At 48.0% G+C, this 25,444-nt stretch overlaps 2 protein-coding genes and 1 long non-coding RNA gene across 5 annotated transcripts in view; 2 read left to right on the top strand and 1 right to left on the bottom strand.

Moving 5' to 3' along the window:
* LOC148410003 (uncharacterized) overlaps positions 1-25,444 on the bottom strand; it is an 82,200-nt gene that overhangs the window by 56,506 nt on the left and 250 nt on the right. For both annotated transcript variants that reach the window (XR_015868434.1, XR_015868433.1), the window contains exons 2-3: positions 22,748-22,796; positions 6,522-6,661 (exon numbers count right to left, since the gene is read on the bottom strand). This is a non-coding gene — a long non-coding RNA (uncharacterized LOC148410003). The remainder of the gene's footprint in view (positions 1-6,521; positions 6,662-22,747; positions 22,797-25,444) is intronic.
* On the top strand, positions 2,861-6,648 carry LOC148410005 (zinc finger protein 503-like). The gene is made up of 2 exons (XM_088439416.1): positions 2,861-3,697; positions 4,073-6,648. The coding sequence occupies exons 1-2, from the start codon at positions 3,401-3,403 to the stop codon at positions 5,462-5,464; spliced, it is 1,689 nt and encodes a 562-aa protein (XP_088295542.1). The 5' UTR covers positions 2,861-3,400; the 3' UTR covers positions 5,465-6,648.
* Positions 21,899-25,219, top strand: LOC148410004 (catechol O-methyltransferase domain-containing protein 1-like). 2 transcript variants are annotated; one of them, XM_088439418.1, is made up of 7 exons: positions 21,899-22,014; positions 23,205-23,329; positions 23,407-23,512; positions 24,069-24,187; positions 24,325-24,379; positions 24,561-24,694; positions 24,801-25,219. In XM_088439418.1, exons 2-7 carry the CDS (start codon positions 23,225-23,227, stop codon positions 24,951-24,953), a joined length of 672 nt encoding a protein of 223 aa, XP_088295544.1. In that variant the 5' UTR covers positions 21,899-22,014; positions 23,205-23,224; the 3' UTR covers positions 24,954-25,219. The 2 variants fall into 2 exon arrangements, with proteins under 2 accessions (XP_088295544.1, XP_088295543.1); XM_088439417.1 differs by lacking the exon at positions 21,899-22,014 and adding an exon at positions 22,275-22,443.

Here is a 25,444-nt window from a genome sequence, read left to right as displayed (position 1 = left end):
GGAAGCGCGCGGGAACCCAAAATAAATCCGAGGAATCTTAGCTGAGTTACGACCAGGGAGCGGGTCCAAATTGCAAAATGTTTGAAAGCTGGCGATGACTTAGCCCGCCTCCGACTTTGAAGCGGCCTTATTGGCGGCGGGCTGCGGCCCGTCCATAAAGCGGTCCCGGCCGGGTGAAATACAAGCGGGAGGTTTCAGACTCTCTGTTTAAGAGTCATGAATTACGAGGACGGCGGCGGAAAAATGTGCGGCCGTTTAGGGAGCGAGCCGGGGAATTTGGTGTTCGCCTCGGCGGCCCATCCATCAGGGCCACAATAAAAGAGTTTTTGGCTGACGCCGGGAATTTATGCTCGCCCTTCCCTGTCCTAATAAGTCAAGCGGCCGTGTCAGCGGCTGACAGGCCGTTGCCCAAAACAGCAGTGCCGTTATCAATCAAAAAACACTTGCATCTGTTTAACTTTCGCCTGATCAGCAAGACATTTATAGGCTATTGAGTAATAAGATAAGTGGCTCTATTTCAAAAGGGAACGCTGGGAACTGAGAAATGCTTCGGTTCGTGATTAATGGCCACCGCAAGACATTTTCATAAAACACTCTTTGCATTGTAAAGAATGTCATTTTGGATGCGATGCCGTGTCGTTAATTTATTCCAGAAAAACTCGGCGCTCCGCCCGTGTTTTTTTGTTTTTTTTTTGCTCGGGAACATACCTTTGTTCTTTTAGAAAACGAGGGTTAGTCTTGAAGGTGAGTAAAGTGACATTTTTCATTGTTAATGTGAACATGTCACACAGAAAAATTGGCTAGCGTAGCCAGGTTAAACGTTTTTACGGCGCATTCCGAGTGTTTGCGAATCCACAAAACCTTGAGGCATAGAGGATGCAGTGACTCAATCCACCGCTAGGGCTGCCGGAAGACATGTTGAAATCGCTAAAAAGCATAGCGATACTGAACAATTTCTTGTACGCAACAATGAATACTCAATGGCAACGGCTGGAATTTGTGGAGCAGACAAGGCGAAAACCTTCACCAATAGAGGGTGCTAACACGAAGAAACAGTCGTGAAAAAGTGTATTGCCATATACTGTACTGTGATACAGCAAAGGCGTATTGCGATACGTATTACAATATATTGGGCAAAAAAAAAAAGAAATCTATAGCATTTTCAAGTGCTTGGAACAATTCATCATATGACAAAAATCACGATACAAAAGCCACAGCCGAGCGGCTTGATTTGAAAAAAAGATATATTTTTATATATATATATACTATGAAAAAAAGGTGATTCAAAACGATGTTGGGAACGTCGTATTGCAATACGCGTACTGCGTCACTTCGTATCGCAATATATCGATATTATAGCCCAGCACTAAGATATATGTATATCTTTTTTTTACCGGTAAGAAGAATAAAGCGAACCAGAGAGCAATTTCATAAGTCAAGCAAAGAAAGCCATCTCTTTGCTACGTTCCCCACTTGGGAATTCAAAGCTAGCTTTTTTTTTCTTTCCTGAAGGCTCACTAAGAAGAGAAACTGCCTCCCGCTCGCAACGGTGAAATACAGCCGGGCCCGTGGAACCGAAGCCGAGCAACGTCCCGGTATTTGTCTTTCATTAAAGAGATTTACAGGAAGATTAGAGAGGCCGAGATGATGGAAGGCTCAGGCGGCGACACTTCCCCTTCTACTCTTTATTTTGCGCGGGGCGCTGACCCGAATGTGACTGAGGAGAAGAAATGCGGACGGCTGACAGATAACTGGCACGCGGCGCGGGGAAGCGACAGATGCCAGGCCGCATCGGCGGGACGTGAAAACGGGAGCCGGCGTCGGCCATGTTGCTTGTTCTCCCCCGCCGCCGGTTACTTCTTAATGACTCGTGCGCCTTCCGAAAAAAGACTCTTTGTCTTGTCAGCGCGGGAACGGCTTCGCGTGCGAGTGGGCTCAACTGGCGCTGGGTGACTTGATACTGAGTTGAATTCGGAAAGCAAAACGGCGATCGGTCAAACGAGTCCAACTATTGCAATGTTTGAAGATAACCAATGCAACGAGGCCCACATTTAAAAGATAAAAAAAAGGCCAGCAGCCGCCATATTTGGTATCCCCCTCCCCACGTTCCAAGTTGTGGGCAAGTCCACCGATCAATCTTTCACCACTACAAGCTGAAAACTACAGCTCACATCTTTGGCATTCCCGCACATCACGACATGTTGGCGCTGGGAAAATGTATCGGCCGGAAAGTAGCACGGGCTCATCGCGGGCTTTTCTACGTCGCCACCATTTGCTCACTAGATTGAAACTGTGCTGATGCTAACAAGAGTGCTCGGGTTCTTAAATCTAGGGAAGGCGCCTGATACCCAATACAGAAGTACGCCGCCATTGGAGCCATGTCCCCCCCCAAAGTCTGGATTGTATTAAATGTTCAACAACGACAAAAAGTTTGACCGTACCTACAGAAGTGAGCGCTAGCAAGTCTTTTCGGCAATTATCTTCAAACACGGGGGCATTATTACAGTATAACATTTGTGATATTTATATATAGGACTCCTAATTTTCTTTTTTTTTCCCGGTAAGACAAGCAATACAAACAAAACTGTTGATCTTTTAGTTGTATTCTATTTTGAGAGATAACAAGATGTAAAGCCGTTTTCACGCATTAACATGGTTCACAGATGCTAGTAATCAAAGCGGGGAAAATGTCCAAGAAGTCGAGAAAGATCATGCCACTTTAGCTCGACAAACATGCTCTTGTTCAGGACAGTAAGGTCCGCCTCGCGGTTCTGAAGGTCCCGGGAGTGAACCTCCAACATTCCTAAACATGCGAGAGCTCAAAACGGCTCGGTTATTTAGACGAGATGATTTGCGGTACGCCAGATGGCTCCCTAAAGGTCGGGGAAAGCCTGGATGAGATCATCCCGGACCGGTCGAGGCGAATCCGGCCGAGTTGAGCATGCGCACACGCGTTGGCTACAATTACGCGTGAAAACGCGGCGAGAGAGAGAGAAAAAAAAAAAGAGGAGCCGCGAGCGTGAAAGGCATCCTCTGCGCGTCATTTTCACCTGGGATCAACTCGTGCGAGATCGTCTTGCGCGGACTAGAGGGACGCGCCTGGGTGGAGGGCGGAGTGATCCTATGTGTGCCTTCCTTGGGCGAACCACAGCCACTAGCGCTCTTCCTCCTCCTCCTCTTCCTCCTCCTCCCGTAATCGGAGCGCCCGTCGGACCCGCGACCGCACTCGTCACAGGACGCCGACGGGACAGGGCGAGACGACGGACACGGACACTACGGCGGATCGTCCACTTCCGCGCGCGTCCATGAGGATTTACCGCTTTGGCGCGCCCGAGGCTTGAAGCGAGCGTTTGCGGGGAGCCCGCGCGCCCCTCTCGGCCATCGGCGCGAGCTTTGGGTCATGATCACATCCCCCGCGCTGTCCGTCCTGAGATACAGCAGCAACCCAGCGTGGGAGAGCCGCTCCTCGTCCGGGGAGGGAGGCGCCGCAGCCTCAGCCGCAGCCGCAGCCGCAGCCGCAGCCGAGCCTGCCAGCCGCCCGTTGGCCAGCCGCGCCGCCTGCTCCCCCGCGGACCCGCAGCGCCAAGCCGGCCGCCTGCCCATCAAGCTGCTGAAAATGCTCACGGCCCGGGCGGGACACATCATGCACCCGGAGTACCTCCAGCCGCTGCCCTCCACGCCCATCAGCCCCATCGAGGTGAGTCCGTCCGAGCGCGACCGGGCACGGACGAGCCATCTTCGCGCCGGAGACGGACCGAGCGGAAAAAAACTCCGAAAAATGTCAAAGAAACGACGACTTCCTTTGCTATTTCCACGAGGTCTGGCTGCAGTTTAAGTCCGTTTAAAAAATACGCAGTGTGCAATCGCCGTTTGAGTTTTAACGTGTTTTTTTTTGTTTTTTTTGCCAAACCTCTCTGATTTTACCACCAGACTGTTTGCATGCCGGCCCCTCGATTCCAGCGTGCGTAAAAAGTATCAAAGTCCCCCAAAAATAAAAAGGCCTACATTGTATTAAAAATTTTTTATCAAAAATGTCCGTAATTCTGAAGGGTGTGTGGTGTTTCGCACGCAGCTGGACGCCAAGAAGAGCCCGCTGGCGCTTCTGGCTCAGACTTGCTCCCAGATCGGGAAGCCGGACCCCCCGGCCTCGTCCAAGCTCTCCTCGGTGGCGTCCGGCGGGGACAAGGAGAGCAAGGCCGGGCCCCTGAAGATCAGCGACATTGGCGCGGACGACAAGTCCAGCTTCAAGCCCTACGCCAAGTCGTCGTCGGACGCAAAGAAGGAGTCGAGCCCGAGCGGAGATAAGAGCGGTTTCCGGGTGCCGAGCGCCACCTGCCCGCCGTTCGCGCCCAGGACAGGCAGCCCGAGCCCCGGCGCCAGCCCCGGCTCCTGCGCGTCCGCCTCGCCGCCGCCGCCGCCGTGCGACGCCAAGGCGGCCGACAAGGACGACAAAAAGGAGTGCGATCGCGGCAAGAACTCGTCCTCGCCGGACAGGACCAGTGGAATTAGCCCCGGCGGCGGCCAGGAGGGCGCGGCCGGCCCCAAGGCCGTCGCGTCGGACTCGCCGTGCGTGGCCTCGTCGGTGCTGGGCCCGGGCCTGGTGGCCCCGGTTTCGCCCTACAACAAGGCCGGACACGCGGCCTTCCCCCTGCCGCCCGCCGCCATTTCCTACCCCGGGAGTTTAGCGGGCGCCTACGCGGGCTACCCGCAGCCCTTCCTGCCCCCCGGGATGAGCCTGCAGGAGCACGCCAAGCCGCAGTTCGGCAAGGCCGGCGCCGGGAGCAGCCCGCTCGCCGGGGCGTCGCCGCCGTCGCTCATGTCCGCCGGCTTGTGCCGGGACCCGTACTGCCTGAGCTACCACTGCACCAGCCACCTGGCGGCGGCCGCGGCGGCGGCGGCGGCGTGCGCGCACGACCTCAAGTCGGGATACCCGCTGCTGTACTCGGCGCAGCCGCTGCACGGCGTGCCGTCGTCGGCGCCGACGTTCGGCGGACATCCCCTGTACCCGTACGGCTTCGTGCTGCCCAACGAGCCGCTCCCGCACGCGTGCAACTGGGTGTCGGCCAACGGCGCGTGCGACAAGCGCTTCTCCAGCTCCGAGGAGCTGCTGGGCCACCTGCGGACTCACACGGCCCTGGCGGCCGGCGCCGGCTCGGAGAAGCTGCTGGCCGCCGCCTACCCGGGCTCGCCGTCGCTGGCCGCGGCCATGGCCTGCCACATGCACGTGCCGTCCCCCGGCGGCGGCGGCGCCGGCGGCGGCGGGCCGTCCAGCCCCGGGGCGCTGGCCCTGCGGGGCCCGCATCACCCGCTGGGCCTGGGCAGCCGCTACCACCCGTACTCCAAGAGCCCCCTGCCCGCCCCCGGCGCCCCCGTGCCGGTGCCGGCTGCCACCGGACCTTACTACTCCCCGTACGCCCTGTACGGGCAAAGACTGACCACGGCCTCGGCTCTGGGCTACCAGTAACGCGCCAAGGCAAAAAAAAAAAAACAACAAAAAAAAAACATATATATATATCTATACATACAACATTTATAAAAGAGATTTAGGCCCAATGAGTTTTCTATGTACTTGATGCAGGGACCGGATCCATGTGGGGATCAGTGTATTTATTTGAGATAGCTTCAAGCGTGACTTCAAAAATAAAAAAAACAAAAAAACAATTATAATATAACTTCCAACGAGTGGATGCTCGTTATTTGGAGGGACTCCACCCACCCCGCCCCAAAGGATTTAAAATCCAGCCGAACGTCAGGCCTCCGGGCTTGTCTGCACCTTGATGGATGGATGGATAAGGAGCTTTCTTCACAATGATCATTGATTTATTGATCGCTTGCGTGTGTGTGTGTGTGTGTGGGGGGGTGCACCATGAAGCCTAACACTCATTTGCACTTAAAAAGAAGCCTACATTTTTTCTATGCAAGATCACAAGGCTGAGAAGATATTTGACCCAAAAAAAAATGGCAAGAGTGTGCAATGGTAATGATATGAATGCGGTATCAAACGCTTTGAGGGCCTTATATGACCCACGGGCCACATGTTTTTCTCCCATGCTTTCGCTTCTCGCTGATGTGTTTTTCTTTAATCGTCCGAGTAGAAAAGAAAGAAAAATAAGTCTGCAAATGCCACATAGATGCTTTGAGCGCAATTCCGGCCAACATGCATTGGGAATAATCTTTACCATATACAAGCACGGCCATGACATGCCAGTCTTTTTTTTTTTTTTCGTGAACAAGCAAATTTAAGTGTTGTGAGGGATTTTTTTTTTTTTTTTTGGGGGGGGTGGCATTTATAATGATTTGATTGAATGTTGCACGCGATAAGTAAACTCAGCAGCTACGCATTTGATAAAGTCTACCCAGCTCACAGCTATAACTTCAGGAGAAGTCTCCCAAAAAGCTTCAAAATCTCTACAGCAGAAAATTGGCCAAACATGTTTGTCATTTACTTTTCACAAATTCGCCTAGTCACAAATTGATTTGAATCTAACAGTATTTTTTTCATTTAAAAAAAAAAAACTCACCTATTTGCTGTTTCCTCTGCTCCATCCAGTGTCATTGAGAAAGTCGAGTAGCCAAATTAAGACAAAAGTAGTGACTTGAGGCCATTTTATCCCATCCACAGTAAAGCACATGGTCAACCTTGTGGCTGTCTCTTGCTTGTCTGACAAAAACAGCAAAAAAAAAAGTCAACACATAATTGCTCACGATAACAAAAACACATACATTTGCCCAATTTTCATACCTGCATTATCATGTTTTTCTCCGAATTTTCATGCAGTATAAAAAATCTACCGCAATTCCCCAAATATAGGACGCACCTGTGTGTAAGACGCACTCTTAATTCTGAGGTCAAATTCTGGTATTTTCTACGTTATCATGTATAAGTAGCACCAACACCAAAACCATATCAAAACACAATCAATCATCTTGGAAACTTCATATTTTCTTCATATCCGCATGTTACGTATGTTGCGCGGTCAGTGTGTTTCCGATTTCCCACATTGTGAGCGGTCAGTGAACGCCTCGCCAGTTGTTTTTCCTTTCGCTCACGACGCGGCTGGACTTTATCATTATGTATATGGCAAAAGGCTGTAATTAAGAAATTAATACCCTCTCGAACCATACTATTCTTAATTGAATCAGCTGGAGAAATCATAACTTTTATTTGGGGAATTACAGTAAATTTGGCAAGAGGATTCCCAAGGCTTGTCCTTAGTTCAACTGAAGTCATAAGATTTGTATTTCATAATTGCACACTGACAGCGCGCTGGTGTTCAGTGCAGCAACCCTCCTCCACTTAAATAAATTTAAAAAAATTGTCCCACTGTTCACTGACCACTCACAATATGGAAAATTTGAAACACACTCGCAACAGATATATAACTTAACAAAAAAAATCTGAAGAATTTAGGAAGATGAGATTTTATTCTGTTCTGCGATCGATCGTTTTTACATAGCTCCCGAACGTTTAGTGCGCCCTATACACGGTAGCAAAGAAAATACCAGAATTTGTCCCTAAAATTAATGCATTCATTAAAAAAAAAACAACAACGGCAAGAAAATAAAGACATGAAAAGTTTTGCAAAGTAGTCACTATAAAAATGTTGCGTCACGTTCCAATTAACTTGCTCTGAATTTCCAAACACATACAGTATATAGCATTAAACCACATTTATTTGCCGATACCCACAGAAAGCCTCGGCAAAGAAGCCGCTAAGACGTGACGACCGCATCTGAAGCCGCTCCGCAAGGTTTTTACTGTGCCATAAGCTGGCGCCGAAGCACTACTTTGATCCAAGACATGGCACCGGCCTGAGCAAAAAAGCCTCACCCTCCAAAAAAAAAGCTGCAATTTCCCAAAGGTTGAAGGTATCTTGTGCGGGCGGCGGACGGGATGCCGTGTCCGCATTCTGTCAAGCCGCATTCTGTCAAGACTCTGTCTATGAGTGGAAAACTTTGTTTGGTTTTTTTTTTTGCGGGGGGTTCCCAAAAAACGTCTTGCTCAGTTTGTCGACTGCCACTTGCGCGTGATTAATGAGCGGTAGGCCTATTGTGTGTGTGTGTGTGTGTGTGTGTGTGCGCGGAGATGGCTAATTAAGCACAGGCTAGGCGAGGAGCCTGGGCCAAGCCGCTATTTTGCTCGGCGGCGGCATGTGGAAGCGCTTAGTGACAAATTTGCGAGAGGCGCAGCAACGTTGACTAAGACGAATGGCCGCCGAGAACAGTAAACGGCCTCTAATTTAACCGCGTCTGAATGTATGGCAGCGCGCCCGCCCGCCGTTGGCCTCTCTCATCGGGGGGAACCGTGGCCAAAGTACCCTCCCGCGCCGCCTCCCCCCACGCTTAAAATGACACTCGCCGTCTTCAATTGTGGTTCAAGGGTTAGATGCAAGGGTCGGATGTCCCGTTTTGAATGTGGTACGTTTTTCTCCGGGGGGTGGGACTTTGAAGCTACTCCACCGTAAATTTCAAAGCTGGCAACACCTTTACTGACACACTATCAGCAGCGGATGATGCGGCTGGGCACAATATCTTGTAAAAGCTTCCATTTTTGGAAAAGCTGACCTTGTAGAGTGATGCACCATATACAGCGCATAAAGTGCAATTTCTATTTTGGGGGACGAAAAAAAACACAGTGGACCCCTGGGTTACGCCATCCCCGGCTTACGTTTTTTTACACGTTACGAAGTGGAATACGACGTGTTTGCGTCCCTTATTAACGGCATTTTTCCCGCTTTGCGGCATCAAGAACTGTCGTGACCTGTGGGGTTGGCTGTGTTTATGTTGTTTTGCCTACCTCTTCAGGCGTTTTTAGGTCATTGCTCTTATTTTCTGTTCACCTCAAACTGCCTGCGCTGCAACTCGTCACTGAGATGCCGATCTGCCATTGGTCGGCGTCACGGTGTCACTAAGACGCCGACACGCTAAAAACCTGACTTGTATTTACTGTGCATTTTAGTGCTTCATTCAAACTTGAATTAGTCAGCCGTGGGTCTCGATATTGCTAGTGATGTTAAAGGTAGACGTAAGAAGATTATTAGTATGGAAACCAAGATGGAGATAGTCAAGAAATACCAAGAAGGCGAGGCTAGGCGAGGCTAGGCTCGGCTAGCCTCGCTAGGGATCATGGCCGTAAGTAGCTCGTCAACGTTCTTCAAAGGTAAATAACATTTCGTTTTCCTTCAGGTGTTTTTTTATTGATGATATTTAATCGTATACATGTATATTATATGTAAGTAGTACTATTTTGTTACCATAAGCATTGGAAGGAAATCCAAGCAGGTCCGTTCATTTCAATAAGGTCGGTTTTCAGGTCAAAGATGAGCAGCAAGAAGAAAAAGAAAACAAGCCGTCGTCTACACGCTATGGCCAGCTGCCGCATGACTGGATCTCTTCTTTATTAGGTTTGTTCACGAAAAAAAAAAAAAAAAAAAAAAAAGTTCAGCCCGTCAGCTGACTCAATTAATCACACAAGTGTCAAATTCCAATCGGGACAGTTTTAGTGCCCGAATTACGGCGCTGACCTATGAGAGGAAATTAGCTGTGGACACAATTTTATTTCTTGCCGCTGGGGGAAAAAAAAAAAAAAAAAAAAATCAAGTTACCAAAGCATTGACAGTGATGGAAAAGAGCGGGGAATAAAAACAAGCGAGCGGCTTTTCAATGAAAAATGTCCCCGCAGTGGCGGAAAAGGCAGAACGGCGGCCGGCCGGCCGGCCGGCAGAGCGTTGCGGGTGACGGCCAGTCAAATAGGAAAGAGGCGCATGCGCTAACATGACCGGCGCCTCGCCCGTCTGCTCAAACGTACGGCTCGTGATTAGGCTTGAAGAGCACGGCTTTCTCTTTGTAATTGTTCAAAAAAAAAATCCATCTGCAGCATGTGGCATGTCATTTTTCCTCAGAGACAAATAGACTTTTTTATTGCAAGATTCAAAATTAGAGCAGCGGAACACAATTCATCTTGTAAAGAGCCTGGGAAAGAAGTCATCTTCTTTTACTGCTTGATTGCGCTCGCTTTTTATCTTAACCTTTGCGCCGGAACTACCGTATTTTCCACACTATAGGGGGCGCAACTTCAATGAATGACACGTTTCGAAACTGCTTTCAAATTTAGGGCGCACTGCATTATAAGGCGCATAGAAGCTACAGTGCGTTATGCATCCAGTAGATGGATCTGCTCTAAAGGGAATGTCAACAACAAATGCTTGTCCCCCCCCCAAGAAAAAAAAAAACAAGTTTTAAAGTTGAAGGCAACTTGCAAATTAATGTTTTTTTCCACTGTACTGTATTAGGTGCATGGGATTATAAATCGCACCTTCAATGAATGTCCTATTTTAAAAATGTTTTCATATATAAGGCGCAATGCATTATTAAGTGCATAGAATAGAAGCTACAGTGGTGGCTGGGATTGCGTTACGCAGCCACTAGATGGAGCTCACCAAAACTGTGTTGCTTCACCGTTTGTGTTAAAAAAAAATTGTGTCCACGCGTGTTTCCCGTGAGGTATTAGCATTAGCATTACGCTAACTGGGCTCATATTTCAAGAGCATTTTTTTTTTTACTCCAGTATCACAGGGCAGCATTACTTTTTTTTTTCGCATGACTAAAGGGAAGGTCGGACTTAACGGGTATTTTCAGCGCCGTCAAACAGGCCCGATATTTCCGCGAGGGTTGAACAAAAGCCAAAGAGATCGCCTTCTAATTCCATCACGCCGAGTGATGAAGACGGACGCACGCGGTTGGGACGCGTGACGGACGGGGGACCACCTGCCAAGAAGCGGAGAGCCGGGACGCATCCCCCGCGCCTCTTAATGACGCCCCGCGGGCATTCGGAGGCCATATAACATACCGGTACGGCAGCCGGCGCTTTGGGCGCGGCGGCAATCAAACATAAAACCGGAATAGTGCTTTTAACGGGCGCTCTAACAAGGTTACTTATCTGGCGCCTATATGTGTGTAAACATGAGCTAAATGTCAAGTCGGCTCATAAAGAGCGCCGTAAATTTGGCCGCGCGTCGTTGGGGTTACGACCGGCGTAAATAACAAGACGCTTCGGCTTTTCCGCTGTTGTCGTCGCTCTTATCGAGAAATGAGCCGTGCCAAGAGAACGGCAAAGCATAAAAAAAAAATTACAATAATAAATGACCCCCCCTTCAAAGCGGAAAGAGCTTGTGACTGTTTACAAAAAGTACCTAAGTTGGAGTGGCGGCGTTCCAAGGCCCGAGGATGATGAATGGCTCCGCTAACCCCGCGGGACCGGAGACCCAAATGAGGCCGGAGCTAATTGCCGTGCGAAATATTTTGGCATGAGCGGAAAGAAAAGTTCAGGCGCCGCCCTCGCCAAAAAAAGGCCCTCAAGTTCACTCGCTCGCAATCAGTAAACCGCACTGCAACAGACGAGCCGTTTCGCACAATTTTGACCCCCCACCCCACCCCCACCCCACCCAAAACAAAAAACCCAAACTTCACTCTATCAGCAGGCTCAAATAATCTTTCCTCACTGAAATCAAGTCGAATGTCATAAATCGGTTGGAGCCACCCCCTCCCCTGAAAGAGCATATTTTATTGAAATCTGTTTTCACAATCATATCATCAAGAATGAAATTGGCTCGCTGACGCGTACTAGATGGCTCAGCACGCTAGCTGCTTGTTGATGGATGGATGGATAACGCTAGTTAACTTAGCATGCTAGCTGGTTAGGATCATGGATGATGCATGCTAAAAAGCTTAGTATGCTAGCTGGTTGTTGGATGGTGTTAGTTAGCCTAGCATGCCAGCTGGTTAGGATAATGGATGATGCATACTATGGTTTAGCATGCTAGCTGTTTGTTGGATGGATGGATGTGCCAAACGAGTCGCCGTTTTTGCACTCGCCGATCTCGACTATTTGAAGATTCTGACAAAGTTAACGTTTGCTCGCGATCGGTTCCAACAAACTGCCTATAAAGATGGCAATTTTCTGCAAGGTAAACATAGTTCAGGAAAGCCAAAGATATGTCTCGCGGCGAAGATTATAAGAGACGCGTTATCGGCAACGGAGCCGCGCGACTAATGACGATGGCCGGCCGCCAGGCGGATTTAATTACGCGGCGCTCTGGTAGGTGAGGCTTATTAAATGCTGGTAAATGTTTGCTCGTAAGTGTAAAGAGCGGCGCCATTAGCGACTTAAGGCTGCTTGAGGAAACTTCAAAGAGCGCCGTTACGGAGCGGGGAAACGCTTTCTTTCAAACGGGGCTTCGCCAACGACTCCCAGGTGGCATTTGAAATTTGAATAAGATTTCACGAAATCTGATTCCATTTTTTCTAATGGCGTGACTGCAACGGAACCCTTTTCAAATAAAGAGCAAATTATTTGGAACATGACGCTAATGATGTTTTTTTTTTTCTCAGTCCCGTATCCGCCAGTAGGACATAGCGTATTGGAGTAAAAAAAAAGAAAGTTAAAATAGTTCTGCACCATCTATGTCCTATTGAACTTTGGAACTACGTTTATAGCGGTATCTCCAGGCATCTTTTTTTCAGCCTAGTACCCGCAGCATCCAAAGCATTTTGGAATTATATATGAAATAGTGAACAGTGTATTCATTTGCTGTTAATTTGTAAAAAAAAAAAATAAAAAAAAAGACGCAGAGCTACGACTACAAACGTGATTCCGAAGTTGACTAAATCCGAAACAGATGGCGCAGCGCTCCATCGGATTCTTTTTTTGCAATTCGAAAATGTCTGAAAAGCTCTTTGAGCGGGCTAACATGGGTGAAAAAAGCTGGCTTCAACAAAGCGTTTCGTATTACTCATTATTTTGAAGACTGGACGTTTGCTGGCACGCTTTCTCGAACTAAAATGCTGAGCAGATGTCGGGGCGAGGCGGGGGGGCGGCAATATTTTTGGGGTCCACATCAGTAAACTTGATAAATGGCATTTTCCATACAGGTGGCATCAAGTAGCGCCCGGCCGCTAAATCAACACTGAAGACGGAGTGAAGAAGGTTTATTGGTGCGAGCGCGCTGGAATCTTCTATTTGTGTTTGCCTTGCAATCATTCAAAAACTTCAAAGATGTTTTCTTTTTTTTTTTTTTTCTTGCCTTGAAGCAGCCGCCCCCTCAAATCTCACAGGCCCGTCCCACAACAAAGCGCGACGCCCCGAGTTATCATCCATCATGGCCAGCTTTATGCGGCACATCAAACGCGGCACAAAAAAAAAAAGAAGAGAAAATGACGGCGAATACTCGGAGCAAAAATTCGACTTTGAAAGACGCTAAAGGGCGGCTGTGTGTGTGTGTGTGTGTGTGTGTGTATTTTTTCATTCTTTCTGCGAATCAGGACACTACGATCCTTTTTTAAGGGTCTTTGATTTATTGCGGTTACATCATAAGACTTTTCTCGTGTGTGCGATATAGAAGACAGAAGATCTCAGTGTTCTTTTTCCAAACTGCTACGCGCGCCGCTGAGGGGGGGGACGAATTCAACGGCGAGCGTCCTTTGGAACGACTGCGCGTCAGATTTTTGTTTTTCTATAGTGTGATTTTTTTGTTCCGCCTCACACAAAATAAACTGCTTTGACGCTTTTAGGAGGTGCATGTGGGGTTCAGTTCAGACTGTAACTCAAATCATCTCCCCTCATCAAAGTCAATGGAAATGCCACTAAAAGGTTTCAAACTCTCCACCCAGATTTTTTTTTTAAGTAGCACTGAGGAGATAAAAGACAGGATTAAATGTATACCGTGATTTTATTGGTCTGGCCTACACGGAAATAGATTTTCCTGAATGCGGCCCGCAAGCTTAAACGAGTTTGACACCCCTGACTCGTTTGTCCTTACAAAGATTCTGGGATTCGGTTGTTTCTTTCTTTGTCTAAAACGCCTTTAAAAAAGTGTTACCTTTAGGCCCAAAACAAAGTAAACTGCGCAATTTCGTTTAGTACCGGCGACAAGTAAAAAATAAGCCAATCGGGAAACAACGAGCCAGAAAGTAAAGAACAAAACGCTCCGGAAGTTCGACGAGAGGAACGAAACATGCGCGTCGAAGCCAAACAAACAAACGCTCAAAGTAAAGGGGGGAAAAAGTTGAGGCAAAAAATACATGTATTAAAAAATCTATTTAGTGATGCCTTTGTCATTTTGGGAATGGGTTTACAATAAAAAAAAGAGTTTTGAAGACTTTTGGATCGATGCACACACCTCCGGGTCATATTGACCCAGAGATATTGCTATTTTTGAGAAATGAAGATAAATCAGCGGTTAAAAGGGGTCAATCGGATTTGGGTTTTCCCCATTGCTGACGCCCCGGCTCAAAGTCACCTCGGGACATCCGTGCAGTCGGAGGAGGGCCAATGAAGCCGGGCAACGGGGAACGATCGTCATGAGGGAACCTCCAAACGCATTCCGCAAGTCGGTGCGTCGCTTGGAGCAGAACAGTGGCCGTCTGTCCCGGAGATTTATGGGCGCGTGTCAGAGGGTGCCGAGCGGGGTGCCGAGCGGGGTGCCGAGCGGGGTGCCGAGGGGTTCTGGTGCCGGTGAATGTGGGCCTTGTGGATCCGCTTACTATCTCGGGGGTCTTGGAAACCTCCAGGCACGTGTACTCTGTCTTGCTTTTGGCAGCTTCTTTGACTTCAAGTCTAGTTTGGGGGTCATTTTGCTTTTTAACGATTTTAGCCATGTCAAATTAAGTTTCAACTGAAAAAAAACCCCAGAGCTTTTTCATTTCAGTAACATCTATGTCAATGTTAGGCTAGTTTTACTTGATGAAAAATTGTTCTAATTGTGTTAGGGGTGTCAAAAAACAGATTCGATTAGCCCCAACGCATTGCAATGTTTCATTTAAAACAAATGTTAGGGTTTTTTGTACAAAGAATTCTTGTGGATGTCACTGCTTGAAAGTCATAGTTTGTAGTGCAACATAAAATAAGCGTAAATGGCCAGGATTATACATACGACGTACTTAATGAAATGCATTGGCAAAAATCGGCCTAAAAAAACAATCCATATCATTCTGTCGGCCAGACGGCGGATCGATGCGAGGGCGGGATAAAGGCGTGGGCGAGGCGCGCCCCTCTACCTTGGATTTGGCGGCGTCCTGCAGGAGACGTAGAACGAAAGAGCCGGGCGCAGCCGTAATCACCCCTCTGATTCATACGTTTGTAAAGGAAATCAATCCCGCATCACTTACGCGCGGAAACACCATCCTCAGCATCCTTAAATCTCGGCGCCGGGTCATAAACGCTAAACTATGGCTCCCATTAAAGCGCGACGTGTCGCCGGCCGGACGGATGAAGTTCATTAGAGCGCCGACAAGAGGCGGGAGGAAAGACGTCCGGGGCGATAACGGGCCGGGGAATGCGGAAAGGGAAAAAAAAAAGGCGTTGTTTTCCCCCCGCCCGTCCGTGATTTACGGAGGCGGCACGGGCCGCACGGCACCCGCGAGACGACTTGATTTTCATGTTTGCCAATCTTCTTTTATACCTGCCCGCCGTGACCGTAAATACACTTTTATGCCTCCCGCAGAAATGCTTAAAGAAGCAGTTTCCGCGCGTCCCGTACGGCAATATCGCTGATGGATGGCGGCGGAGTTTTGGACGACGCCCCGGAGACTTCCCGCATCCGGGATTTGATCGGGGCTTTTACGTCCCAGCAAAAATTCGCAGCGGGCCCTGTTTATGTGCGCGGTTTGGATTCCGCCGTCGTTTTTTTGTTCCCGCAGAGCCGCCGAGATGAGATTACGTTGGCCTCCTCTCACATACGTTTGCAGCGAATGGTGGGGCGGGGGGCACGTACGGGGGGGTACGAGGAACAGGCTTTGATTTTGCGCGTGATGTGTAATTGCACCTCCGCAGCACCGGGTGGTGCGGCTGCGCCATGAAAGTCGAGATTTAAACTTTTTCGATTGCTGCAATATTTTTTTTTCTAAACTACGATCATTGATTTTTTTCTTAATAATGATTTATGCGAACAGGCTCTGCTTTTGCCGTGGGATGAGTCATTGCACCTCCGCAGCACCAGGGGGTGCAGTGGCGCTTTCAAATTCCAGAGATATCAACTTTCTAAATTACTCCCAACACTTAAATTACTTGCTCTTTTTTTTAAACAATGATTAACGATTATATATATATATATATATATATATATATATATATATATATATATATATAAAAATGAAGCCCCTCCACTCAGTTCAACATAGTTGATTGGCGCAATTTCAAAAACTAGCTTGCCGTTCCATCGTCATTTCGGGGCTTCTCTTCCAAGGGGTCGAGTTGCATCGCTCACACGTGAGCGCAGGTGCAAAGAGTGCCACCTGTGCCAGTATGCACCCCGCACCGCGAGGCCACTTATTTTGAGGTGAACTCTATATCTGGCGGGTGTTAATGGGGGTTCGCGGTGAAAATAGAGGCCATTTAAGAGGACTTTGGCATGTGTTTTTCGCACACTCAATACAGTCTTAGCACCTGCCTCTCCACCCCCGCGCCCCACTCAGCACGGGACTTGACAGACTGGGGGGTCTGCCCTAACGATGAAATGACCCCCTCAACTAAAATAAAAGCCATCTGGCTATACATGACCCTTTAGCTTTTTTCCGGCGGCTTGATATATGGCAACCACATGGTTGTAAAGTTTGGGAAATAAACGGCTTTCACGCAAAAGGTCTTTGTTGTTAGCATGCTGCCACTAGCCACCCAAGTCCAAGCTGTAGCTTGTATGAGTCGCTGCTATTTTCCGCGCAAAACATCCACAGAACGGCGCAAAATCTCGTAAATGCCTTTCACGCCTAGGGCCTAGCCGTCCGGGTCGGGATCCGAACTGTGACAAAAACACCCTCCTTAGGGTCTCTCCTTTGATTACCCGCCAGGCAAAATGTTCCGATTGTAATCCAAACGTGAGTGAGGCCCGACCCTTTTTGAAAGCGGGTTAGTCGAAAAGAGATCGAGGGTGCGGAAACGCTAAAAAAAAAAAAAAAATTCAATCGATCAGAAAGCCAGAGCTGTGTGGGTGGGGGAGGTCAAGAAGGAGGCAACGTCGCGGGACTATTTTAAGATCCAGCGCATTAATTGCTGTGGGCGACATCATGAACGTCTCTCAACAAACGTCAACAGCTGAGAGCGATATATCGCCCGTCCGCGACAGCCGGGAAACAAAAGCTTTAGTGTGCGATGACACAAGCAGTTGCTGCCTAATAACGCGCGCCCATTTTAGCGGGAAGCCAAGTGAAAATAAATCATCTCAAAGTCTTAACTCTACCCAATCGTCTTTCAGCATATGTCTTGACGCGGTGTTTAATTTCCTCGAACAGGTTTTAGAGGTTCGGGCCCCCGAGCGAGACGGGAGCCGACAAGCGACGGCCGCTACTGCGCGGGCCACATAAATAGGCTGTTATGTAGCATTAGAGGGCCCCCCTTTACGCCTCCCCGCTCAATAAGCGTATGATCGGCGGCGCCGGCACGCCTCGTTAGCGGGACGTCGTCACGCTCGACATTTATCATAGCCGCGGGGGTCGCGAACCCGGGGACGGCGAGCGCCGGCGGCGGACCTCTCCCGGGCGCCCGGGCCAAGGTTTCAAGGCTCAAGGCGCCTTTGTTCCAACTGGGACGTTTGAACGCTACGAGCGCCGCGCGCTCGCCGGGGGTTGCCCGAACAATGAGCGCTTTACCCCCACGCCTGCACCATATTTTTAAGCCAAAAGAAAGATGGATGTCTTCCCGCCGATGGAATCGAGTCATGGGTTTGGGCGGAGGGAGCCGAGAGTGAACAAGGATTCTTTTTGACGCGGCTAACTAGGCACGTGGCGTTTGGGCTCGGAAATAAGATAAGTGGGCTGACTTGTACCGGGGACGGGTTTAAAGGGGGAGGGTTTCAAATTGAAATTGAGCGTAGCGCTAGCCTAATGGCGTCATTTCTGGACATTTGCGGGAAACCACAAAGAACACAACAAAGTCGGCTCGCCGCAAGCGTGAGGTTGCCTCAATTCAACTTTTGCGAGTTAGCGAGACGTGAAACGGAAAAATATAACCCCCCCCCCCCCCCCCCCCCCCAAAAAAAAAAAAATTCTAAAAATCTAATGTTTTGAATTGCAAGTACTAAAATATTTAAAAATATTTTCCAAGATTTTCCTTCGCCTTCTGCAAGCATCACATGCTCTCACTGGTGGAAAAAAAAAACAAAAACGCTGCGGCTTATAACATGGGAAATATAGGTAAACCAGTTTGACCCAGAATCAGGTAATAATGGCGCAAACATTGTAAGCGTGATCCTGCATTTTTTTTCCCCTCGGGAATAAGAATAAGATAAGGACTGCGCGTTTTCCCTTTTCAAGCAAACAAAGAAGGTTAGCTACAGTACAGCCGAGGTTTGATTGTCTTTGCCGGGTGATTTAGGGCAGCGGGAGCACGTTAAATAACTGTAAATCCTTATCTCGGACTTTGCGGCGGGTTTACGGCACCTTCAAGCGCCGCGTCCGCCCCCGCGCCTTCTGCCCCAGCCGCAATTTATGCCTTTATTACTCTTTGTAGAAAAAGAGAAGGGAAACATAATTGAAAGGGAGCCCGGGCCGGGACGGAGACTAGTCATCGCCAAGACATTTTTATGGCTTGCATTTTTTTACGGGGGGGGGGGAGATGCAATTTTCTGATGCGTCGGCAAGCGCTTAGCGTTAGCCTAGCGCGGAGGTCACGGAGCGGCGAGGAGTCACGAGCGTATTTTTTTTCTTGCCCCCGGTGACAAGAAGCCCATTGTGGGCCGGCGATAAGGCTTCGGTGTGCGCGGTAATGGGAATTAAGAAGGGGCATAAGTCAGGCACAAATTGGCTGATAGCAGATCAATAGATAGCGGCCGGGCCTCGGGGGCCATTAGGCAAGAGGAGCCGCTTTGTTTGCGGCCGCCGCGCGCTCGCCTGCGAATTAAGCGTCCCAGCTAAGAATACGCGGGCTCGTAAAGGCGATTCGTTAGGCGTGACCCGCTTGGCAAAACGCTCGCCCGGGTTGACTGCCGGTCACGCCAACTGCTATTTTTTTTTTTTTCCCTTTTCCATATCCATTCTCCGTCATTTCCGATGTCAAATTCAGGTTTGCAAAGCACTGCGGTTACAAACACATTCCCGTAGGTGGCGGCGTTGCGTGAGCGCACACTTGACGCAGTTGGATATAGCTTATCCGTGTACAAAAGTGTACATAAATGACCATGATTAAATTAGTCATAGCTGAATTATCAATGCTATTCATTTTTCTACAAAACGTTAAGTAGATACAAATGAGTACCTATCAATGCGTATGCTAACATAGAGCAAAGGGAAAATGCTAAGGAGCTAAACGCATACAAGGCAGCACTATAGAACATCAGCTAGCATGTTAACCACAGTCACAAGTTGTTGGCTCAACAAACGACAACATTTTGGGCTAATTATCAGAAACGACAACATTCACACAGAGAAAGTACAACTTGCGGAGATTCGGCCAGATTTCACGGAGCGAAAGAACAACGCGTGCGTCACCGACAGCGACTGCTCTCAAGCGACGCCACACCGTCTTTCCTCACGACAAAACGGAACAAACGGCGGCCGGAGGCGGCGGCGTAAACCAAAAACCGAGGCAAACAAAGCACAAATGAATCAACTGAACTAAATCGGTTCCAAAACAGGTGAGTCCGAAAATAGAATGCTTGCGCCACCCTGTGTTTGCAAACACCCTTATTTTGCTATATTTTAGCTGTCATTAAAAAAAACCAAAACGGTTTCCAAGCCAAGCGCGCCTAATATCCCTGCCGATCGGCACTTTCTCCCCGCGCGGCTTTGTGACGAGCGCGGCGAAGATGCCCCGCGGCAGAGAGGGCGGAAACGCATTAGCGCTAATCTTAACGGCGCTCCGAGTGATTAGCCGCAACATGTGACAGGTCGGATAAAAGAAGTTGTTGGGGCAAATGCATATTGCGCCCGTCGCGTCCAGACGTCGGCCACTTAAACGCGCCCGTCATCCGTCGCTGCCTCGCATTATTCCCGCCCCGTACGCCCGGCGCAACTTAAGATATTAATTAGTAGATCGCGGCCAGGCGTTTTCACTATTCATAAATTCCGAGCCACCGGGTCGCCATTAATTATAAATTATGTAAAAGGTTGCCATGAATCATTTAGCTCTATGCATCGCATAGGACTTGAGCGGAGATCTAAGCGAGTCGCGTTTACGCGCTCCAGTACGAGCGTATTTAGCGGCTAAAGGCGCTCGGTAGTCGTTAATAACGGTCAAAGCGTGTCGTCCGATGTCACAAAAAGCACAGATTGAAGCAAAACACTTTGTATGGCCGGAGCTTGACGAAAGGAAGTTCCTCCTTTTATTTCAACACAGTTCCTTGTAGTGACGCCTCCAGAGTTATGGTTCAATTAAATATTAAACTTCAATTTTTGAGTCAAATTGCAAGCAAAAACCTTCCAATATATTATTTTGTTGGTTGTGTCGGCTTTTGAGAAAATCGGAGGCTTTTAGGCGTGCCTTATAGAGTGCAAAATTCAATTAGAAATCTTTTGCATCTGTCTGAGATTTGAACTTTTTGCCGTTCCGTCAAATATGGATGAATGGAAACCATACGGAAAATGTGTGACCCTCAATCATATGGAGTTACAAATGTCTGTATGTGTGTGTGTGTGTGCGTGCGTGCGTGTGTCCCTTGCAGTTTCCCTCTTGTCAGTCTGATGCAGTGTCAGGAACAAGGAGTATATTTGGTTTGAAGAGAGCTATCAAATCAAAGTGTCAGGCGCCACTCTCTGATGGAGTCGTATCGCTCGCTCGCTCATCCGTCACTCGAGCGGAAAGGGGCGGGGCGGGGGGGGGGGGGTGAAAGGACCGATACTTACATGACATTTCATTTTCCAGGGTATAGCGAGTGACTGACGGCGCTCGTCACGCGCGGGCGTTTAAAAACTTTTGACGCCGCTGCTTTTATCATCAAAGACGAGAGAGGGAGAGAGGGAGAGGGAGAGAGGGAGAGAGGGGGGGAGAGAGAGGGAGAGAGGGGGGGAGAGAGAGGGGGGGGGAGAGAGAGAGAGAGAGAGAGAGAGAGAGAGAGAGAGAGAGAGAGAGAGAGAGAAAGCGTGCGTGGGGGTTATTTGGCGATGAAAGTCAGACGCCAAAGATGCAGCATGCAATCTGGGCCTTTTTTCTTTGGAATTGGGGGGATATGGCCCCTCAAGTGAAGTGTGTGTGTGTGTGTGTGTGTGTGTGTGTGTGTGTGGGGGGGGGGGGGGGGTATAGCATTTCAACTAGTGTAATTTCATCGCAAGCAGGCAGGGGGAGCTTTTTTATTTTTTAGATAATAGAGCTCTTATTGTTTATTGGAACTGTGACAGTGCAGTATTTCCATTTCATGACCCCCTTTGTTTGATTGATTATAGTACACATTGCACACAATTCATATATACTGTGATGTATCAAGCATATATTTTTGTCATCATTTATATACATTTAAAGATTTTTTTCTGAATATATATATAAATAAGAGCACCAGCATCTGTGTTCATCCTTGACCACGTGTGACTTTTTGTTTTAATCTAAAAACAGTTTGCCCTAGTTGGGCTCCTTGGCTAAAAACATTTGACAAGGGGTACATCCTTGAAAAAAGGGTGAGGGACTGTGGAACCTATCGTTACACTGTAATTTAATCCAGCGATTAATAATAAAAATTAAAAAAAACCTGCACTGTATTTTTAGCAAGATTTTTGTGCCATCAAATTGAAAAGGGCAACACTGCCCTCTTCTGTTAAAACACCTGTATTACATGCCAACGGAAATAACCATCACTATTTGCTATTTGTCTTGAACAATACAATAAAATGTATGTAATACAATTGTTTTAAAAATAAGATACTGTAATAATAATTTGGAACTGTGGTGCGAGGGCTTCGAATCGCAGATGAGATTTGGAAAGGTCACGTGACGTCGCGTGAGTCGATGTTTCAGCTCGGCTGCAGGGCTGAAATTCACCGCGAGCCCGAAAGAAGGGGAGCAAATCCGGTTACCGGCACGCAACTCATACTGTCGAGGTACGCTTCATTCAATTGTTTGACTCGGCGCGTTTGGTCATAGATTCTTTTTGTTTGTTTTGGAGGGTGGGCGTTGACATTTATAACGCGGCGTTAGATGCTTTTAATCCGCTATTTTTGTGAAAACAAACAAACATAATTCAGAAAAAGACGTTTACTTCCAATGCGATTTACAATACTTTACCGCGTTCACTCATGAACAAATAGCGGACGTGCGCCGTACATTTGTTAAATCGGACATGTTACTTCCGGCTAGTAAGTGTGACGTCCACAACGTCACGTGACGTCAAGCCACCACACAACGAAGGGTCCCGGAAACTGAATCCTCTGCACACGACGAGCTAAACATGGCCTTCCGCCATGTCCCCAAAGAAGCGCTGGTTGGAACGCTCACGCTGGGAGTGTTCTTTATCACGGGATATTTCTTCGGTAGGACAAACGTTCTTTGCTTTATTTTTATTTTGTAAAGCCGGAAGTCGAACAACTACGATTCTTAGCGCTACCAATGGTGACCCTGCGTCCCGTATCAGTTACATGATTATTATTTCTATGTGAGTATATATATATATATATATATATATATATATATATATATATATATATATATACATACACAAAGTGTTTTTGTTTATTTGTTTTTTACAAATTAAGTATAAAAATATAATAAACATGGTATTGCAAAGTGAAATTTCTCAAATAACTATGGCATGACAAAAGTTACTGAGGTACTTACATAACTGCTGAACATGAGGACGTGTGCATAGTCCACTCGAGATTTATAACTGCAAAAAAAAAAAAAAAAAAAAACACACTCAATGTGTATGTACAGTCTACAGCTGGGTAATAAATGGAGTTAAATTGCGAAATTGGTTTTGCACAAGTTTCCACTGTTATTAATGACTTAACTGTGGCATTTAAACAAGTTAGGCTAAACAGCTTTTTTGCACAAGCTATGAATGTTAAGTTCTGTTAAAATTGTTCAAATTCATAATCTGTGTGTTGTCCAAATGTTGTGCACAAGATTTTAAAAGTATTTTTTTCATCAATCAAACCCTCTTTAAGTAATTTTTTGTCGGGTATATATAAATTTTGATTCAAATTGCAACCATCCCGACTGAGAGGAAAAAGGGATTTTATTTTGACGGCACGTGCGTGGTACAGTCCTGCTATTGCAGCTTTTTGCCTTACAGGGAAGAAGAAACGTTTCCGAATGAATTTCTCCAAAAGTCACGGCGGCGGGCAAGCCAACCCGCTGATGCAATACATCCTGCGCCACTCCATAAGGGAGCATCCCGCCCTGGCCAACCTCAGACAGGTACAACGGACGAAGGGATTCCTTCCCGGCAAAACTTTCCGCTTCACCGCCTGGCTACGGTGTGGTGTTGTTTTCAGAGGACGCTGGAGCACGACAGAAACAGCATGATGGTCTCCTGCGAGCAGTCGCAGTTTATGGCCAATTTGGTGCGACTGATCAAATCCAAGAAGGCCATCGAGATCGGTAATGGCTGGGCCGAATCGTTTGGCTTGTGGCCAATCGATCGCACTGGCGGAAAACGGCAGAACTGCTGTTAAAACCACTAGATACATTCCTTGGGGGGTGGGGAACCTCCGTTCCCTTTATGAACGAAAAAGCATTTAGAAGGGATGGCTGTGTGCCGTATTGAAAGTTGTCACGTTTTGACAATCCATGCAATATTTTATTTATATTCTATTTTCATACTTGACATTACAAAATCATCTCGCGGGCCAGATTAAACCTGTTTGTGGGCCGGACCCGGCCCCCGGGCCCTATGTTTGACACCGCTGGCTGAAGTAGGTTGACGGCTAGTGCGTTCTCCGCATGTATTTCATTGCACTTCTGGCCCAAAAGGCTGGAGAGAAAAACAAAAAAAACGATCTTGTCCCATCCCTGTCCCCCTATCCCTGCCACAAGTTGTTCATTTGACTCATTGGTCATTAGAATGGGCACCCCTGGGATGGAAACGTGCATTCGGTTGCTTGGTTTTCATGAATAAATGGAGGTGGGGTTTTTTTGTTTGTTGTTTTTTTTGCAGGCGTGTACACAGGTTACAACACGCTGAGCGTGGCGCTGGCGTTGCCCGACGACGGCGTGGTGGTGGCGTGCGACATTAACGAGAAATATACTGACATGGGAAAGCCCTTCTGGAAAGAGGTACCGTTGAGCTTTTTTTTTTTCATAACCAGATAGGTCAGTTGAGAACCCGTTTTTTCATTCACGATGGCCTTCATTGTTTTGTTTTGTTTGAATTGTTCTTTCCTCATTGTTTTCCGTTATGACCCACTTTGCAGGCAGGAGTGGAGAAGAAAATCGATCTCCGCATTCAGCCCGCATTGGACACACTGGGTAACCTTCCGTTAAAATAATACCATATGATATATTTGTTTTAAATTGGCATGAAAAAGATTCAGATATTGTTAACATGAGCATCAGAGGACTGGCCTACCAAATGGTTTTGCTAAATAGGCTAGCTATCATGCTATGCTAGCTAGCATGTTAGAATTTCATTTTTTCCCTTCTTCTCCAGAGGAGCTTTTGGCCGCCGGCGAGGCGGAAACGTTTGACTTCGTCTTCATCGACGCCGACAAAGTCAACTACGAGCCGTACTACGAAAAGTCGCTGCGCCTCATCCGGAAAGGCGGCATCATTGCCATCGACAACGTAAGCCCCGCCCCCTCCACCCTCATCCCCGCAAACGTAAGCCCCGCCCCCTCCACCCTCCCCCCCGCAAACGTGAAAGCTTGTTCCTTGGGGCGTGCCCGCGCAGGTGCTGTGGGGCGGCCGGGTGCTCCATCCGGCGCCCGGCGACGCGGACACGCTGGCCATCGACAGGCTCAACAAAAAGCTGCACCGGGACGCTAGGATCAACCTGAGCATGCTGACCGTCGGGGACGGCCTCACGCTGGCCATCAAATTGTAGCGGCCGGCGCCAAAAACTGGAGCTCGCATTGGATCTGTGCAATGCTGACCGCCGCCTTTCATTGACTCTGCGCACGGCAGAAGCTAGGGCAATTTATTCGCCCCTCGCAATTCTAGACGAGTACGATTTTAATCGAGGTAACTAATAAACCCAACAAACAAACATGTATTAAACTGATTAGTTTTGCAATACACACATCAAAGCACTTTGAACACGCCTCTTTGGTTATGAAAAGCATTTTATAAATAAAGTTTGATTGAACTACAGTAGGCGTCAGTGTTTTTACATTTCTGATAGCAATCCTTGTCTGATTATATATTTTTTTCTTTTTACGCACTTGAACGCCCCTTGATGGTATCGTACGGTTTTCAAAGTGCTGACCATGTTTGAATGGACTTGTTCGGCCCACATAAGTCACGTGTACATCGAGCAGCGGGACTTTTTCAAACGCAAAATATTAACGTTTAGGCGTTGTGTTTTCTTAACGTTCA

The sequence above is a fragment of the Hippichthys cyanospilos genome, chromosome 17 (assembly GCF_059441005.1).
Source record: "Hippichthys cyanospilos isolate Australia breed blue-spotted pipefish chromosome 17, RoL_Hcya_1.0, whole genome shotgun sequence".
NCBI lineage: Eukaryota > Metazoa > Chordata > Actinopteri > Syngnathiformes > Syngnathidae > Hippichthys > Hippichthys cyanospilos.
This window is presented reverse-complemented; position numbering and strand designations above follow the sequence as displayed.

Bases quoted from the DNA above. Each gene is read 5' to 3' on its own strand.
- LOC148410005 (XM_088439416.1), top strand. From the start codon at position 3,401: ATGATCACATCCCCCGCGCTGTCCGTCCTGAGATACAGCAGCAACCCA. The intron at 3,698-4,072 runs GTGAGTCCGTCC...TTTCGCACGCAG, and splicing joins CGCCCATCAGCCCCATCGAG to CTGGACGCCAAGAAGAGCCC.
- LOC148410004 (XM_088439417.1), top strand. From the start codon at position 22,362: ATGGCCTTCCGCCATGTCCCCAAAGAAGCGCTGGTTGGAACGCTCACG. The intron at 23,513-24,068 runs GTAATGGCTGGG...TTTTTTTTGCAG, and splicing joins CAAGAAGGCCATCGAGATCG to GCGTGTACACAGGTTACAAC. The intron at 24,380-24,560 runs GTAACCTTCCGT...CTTCTTCTCCAG, and splicing joins GCCCGCATTGGACACACTGG to AGGAGCTTTTGGCCGCCGGC.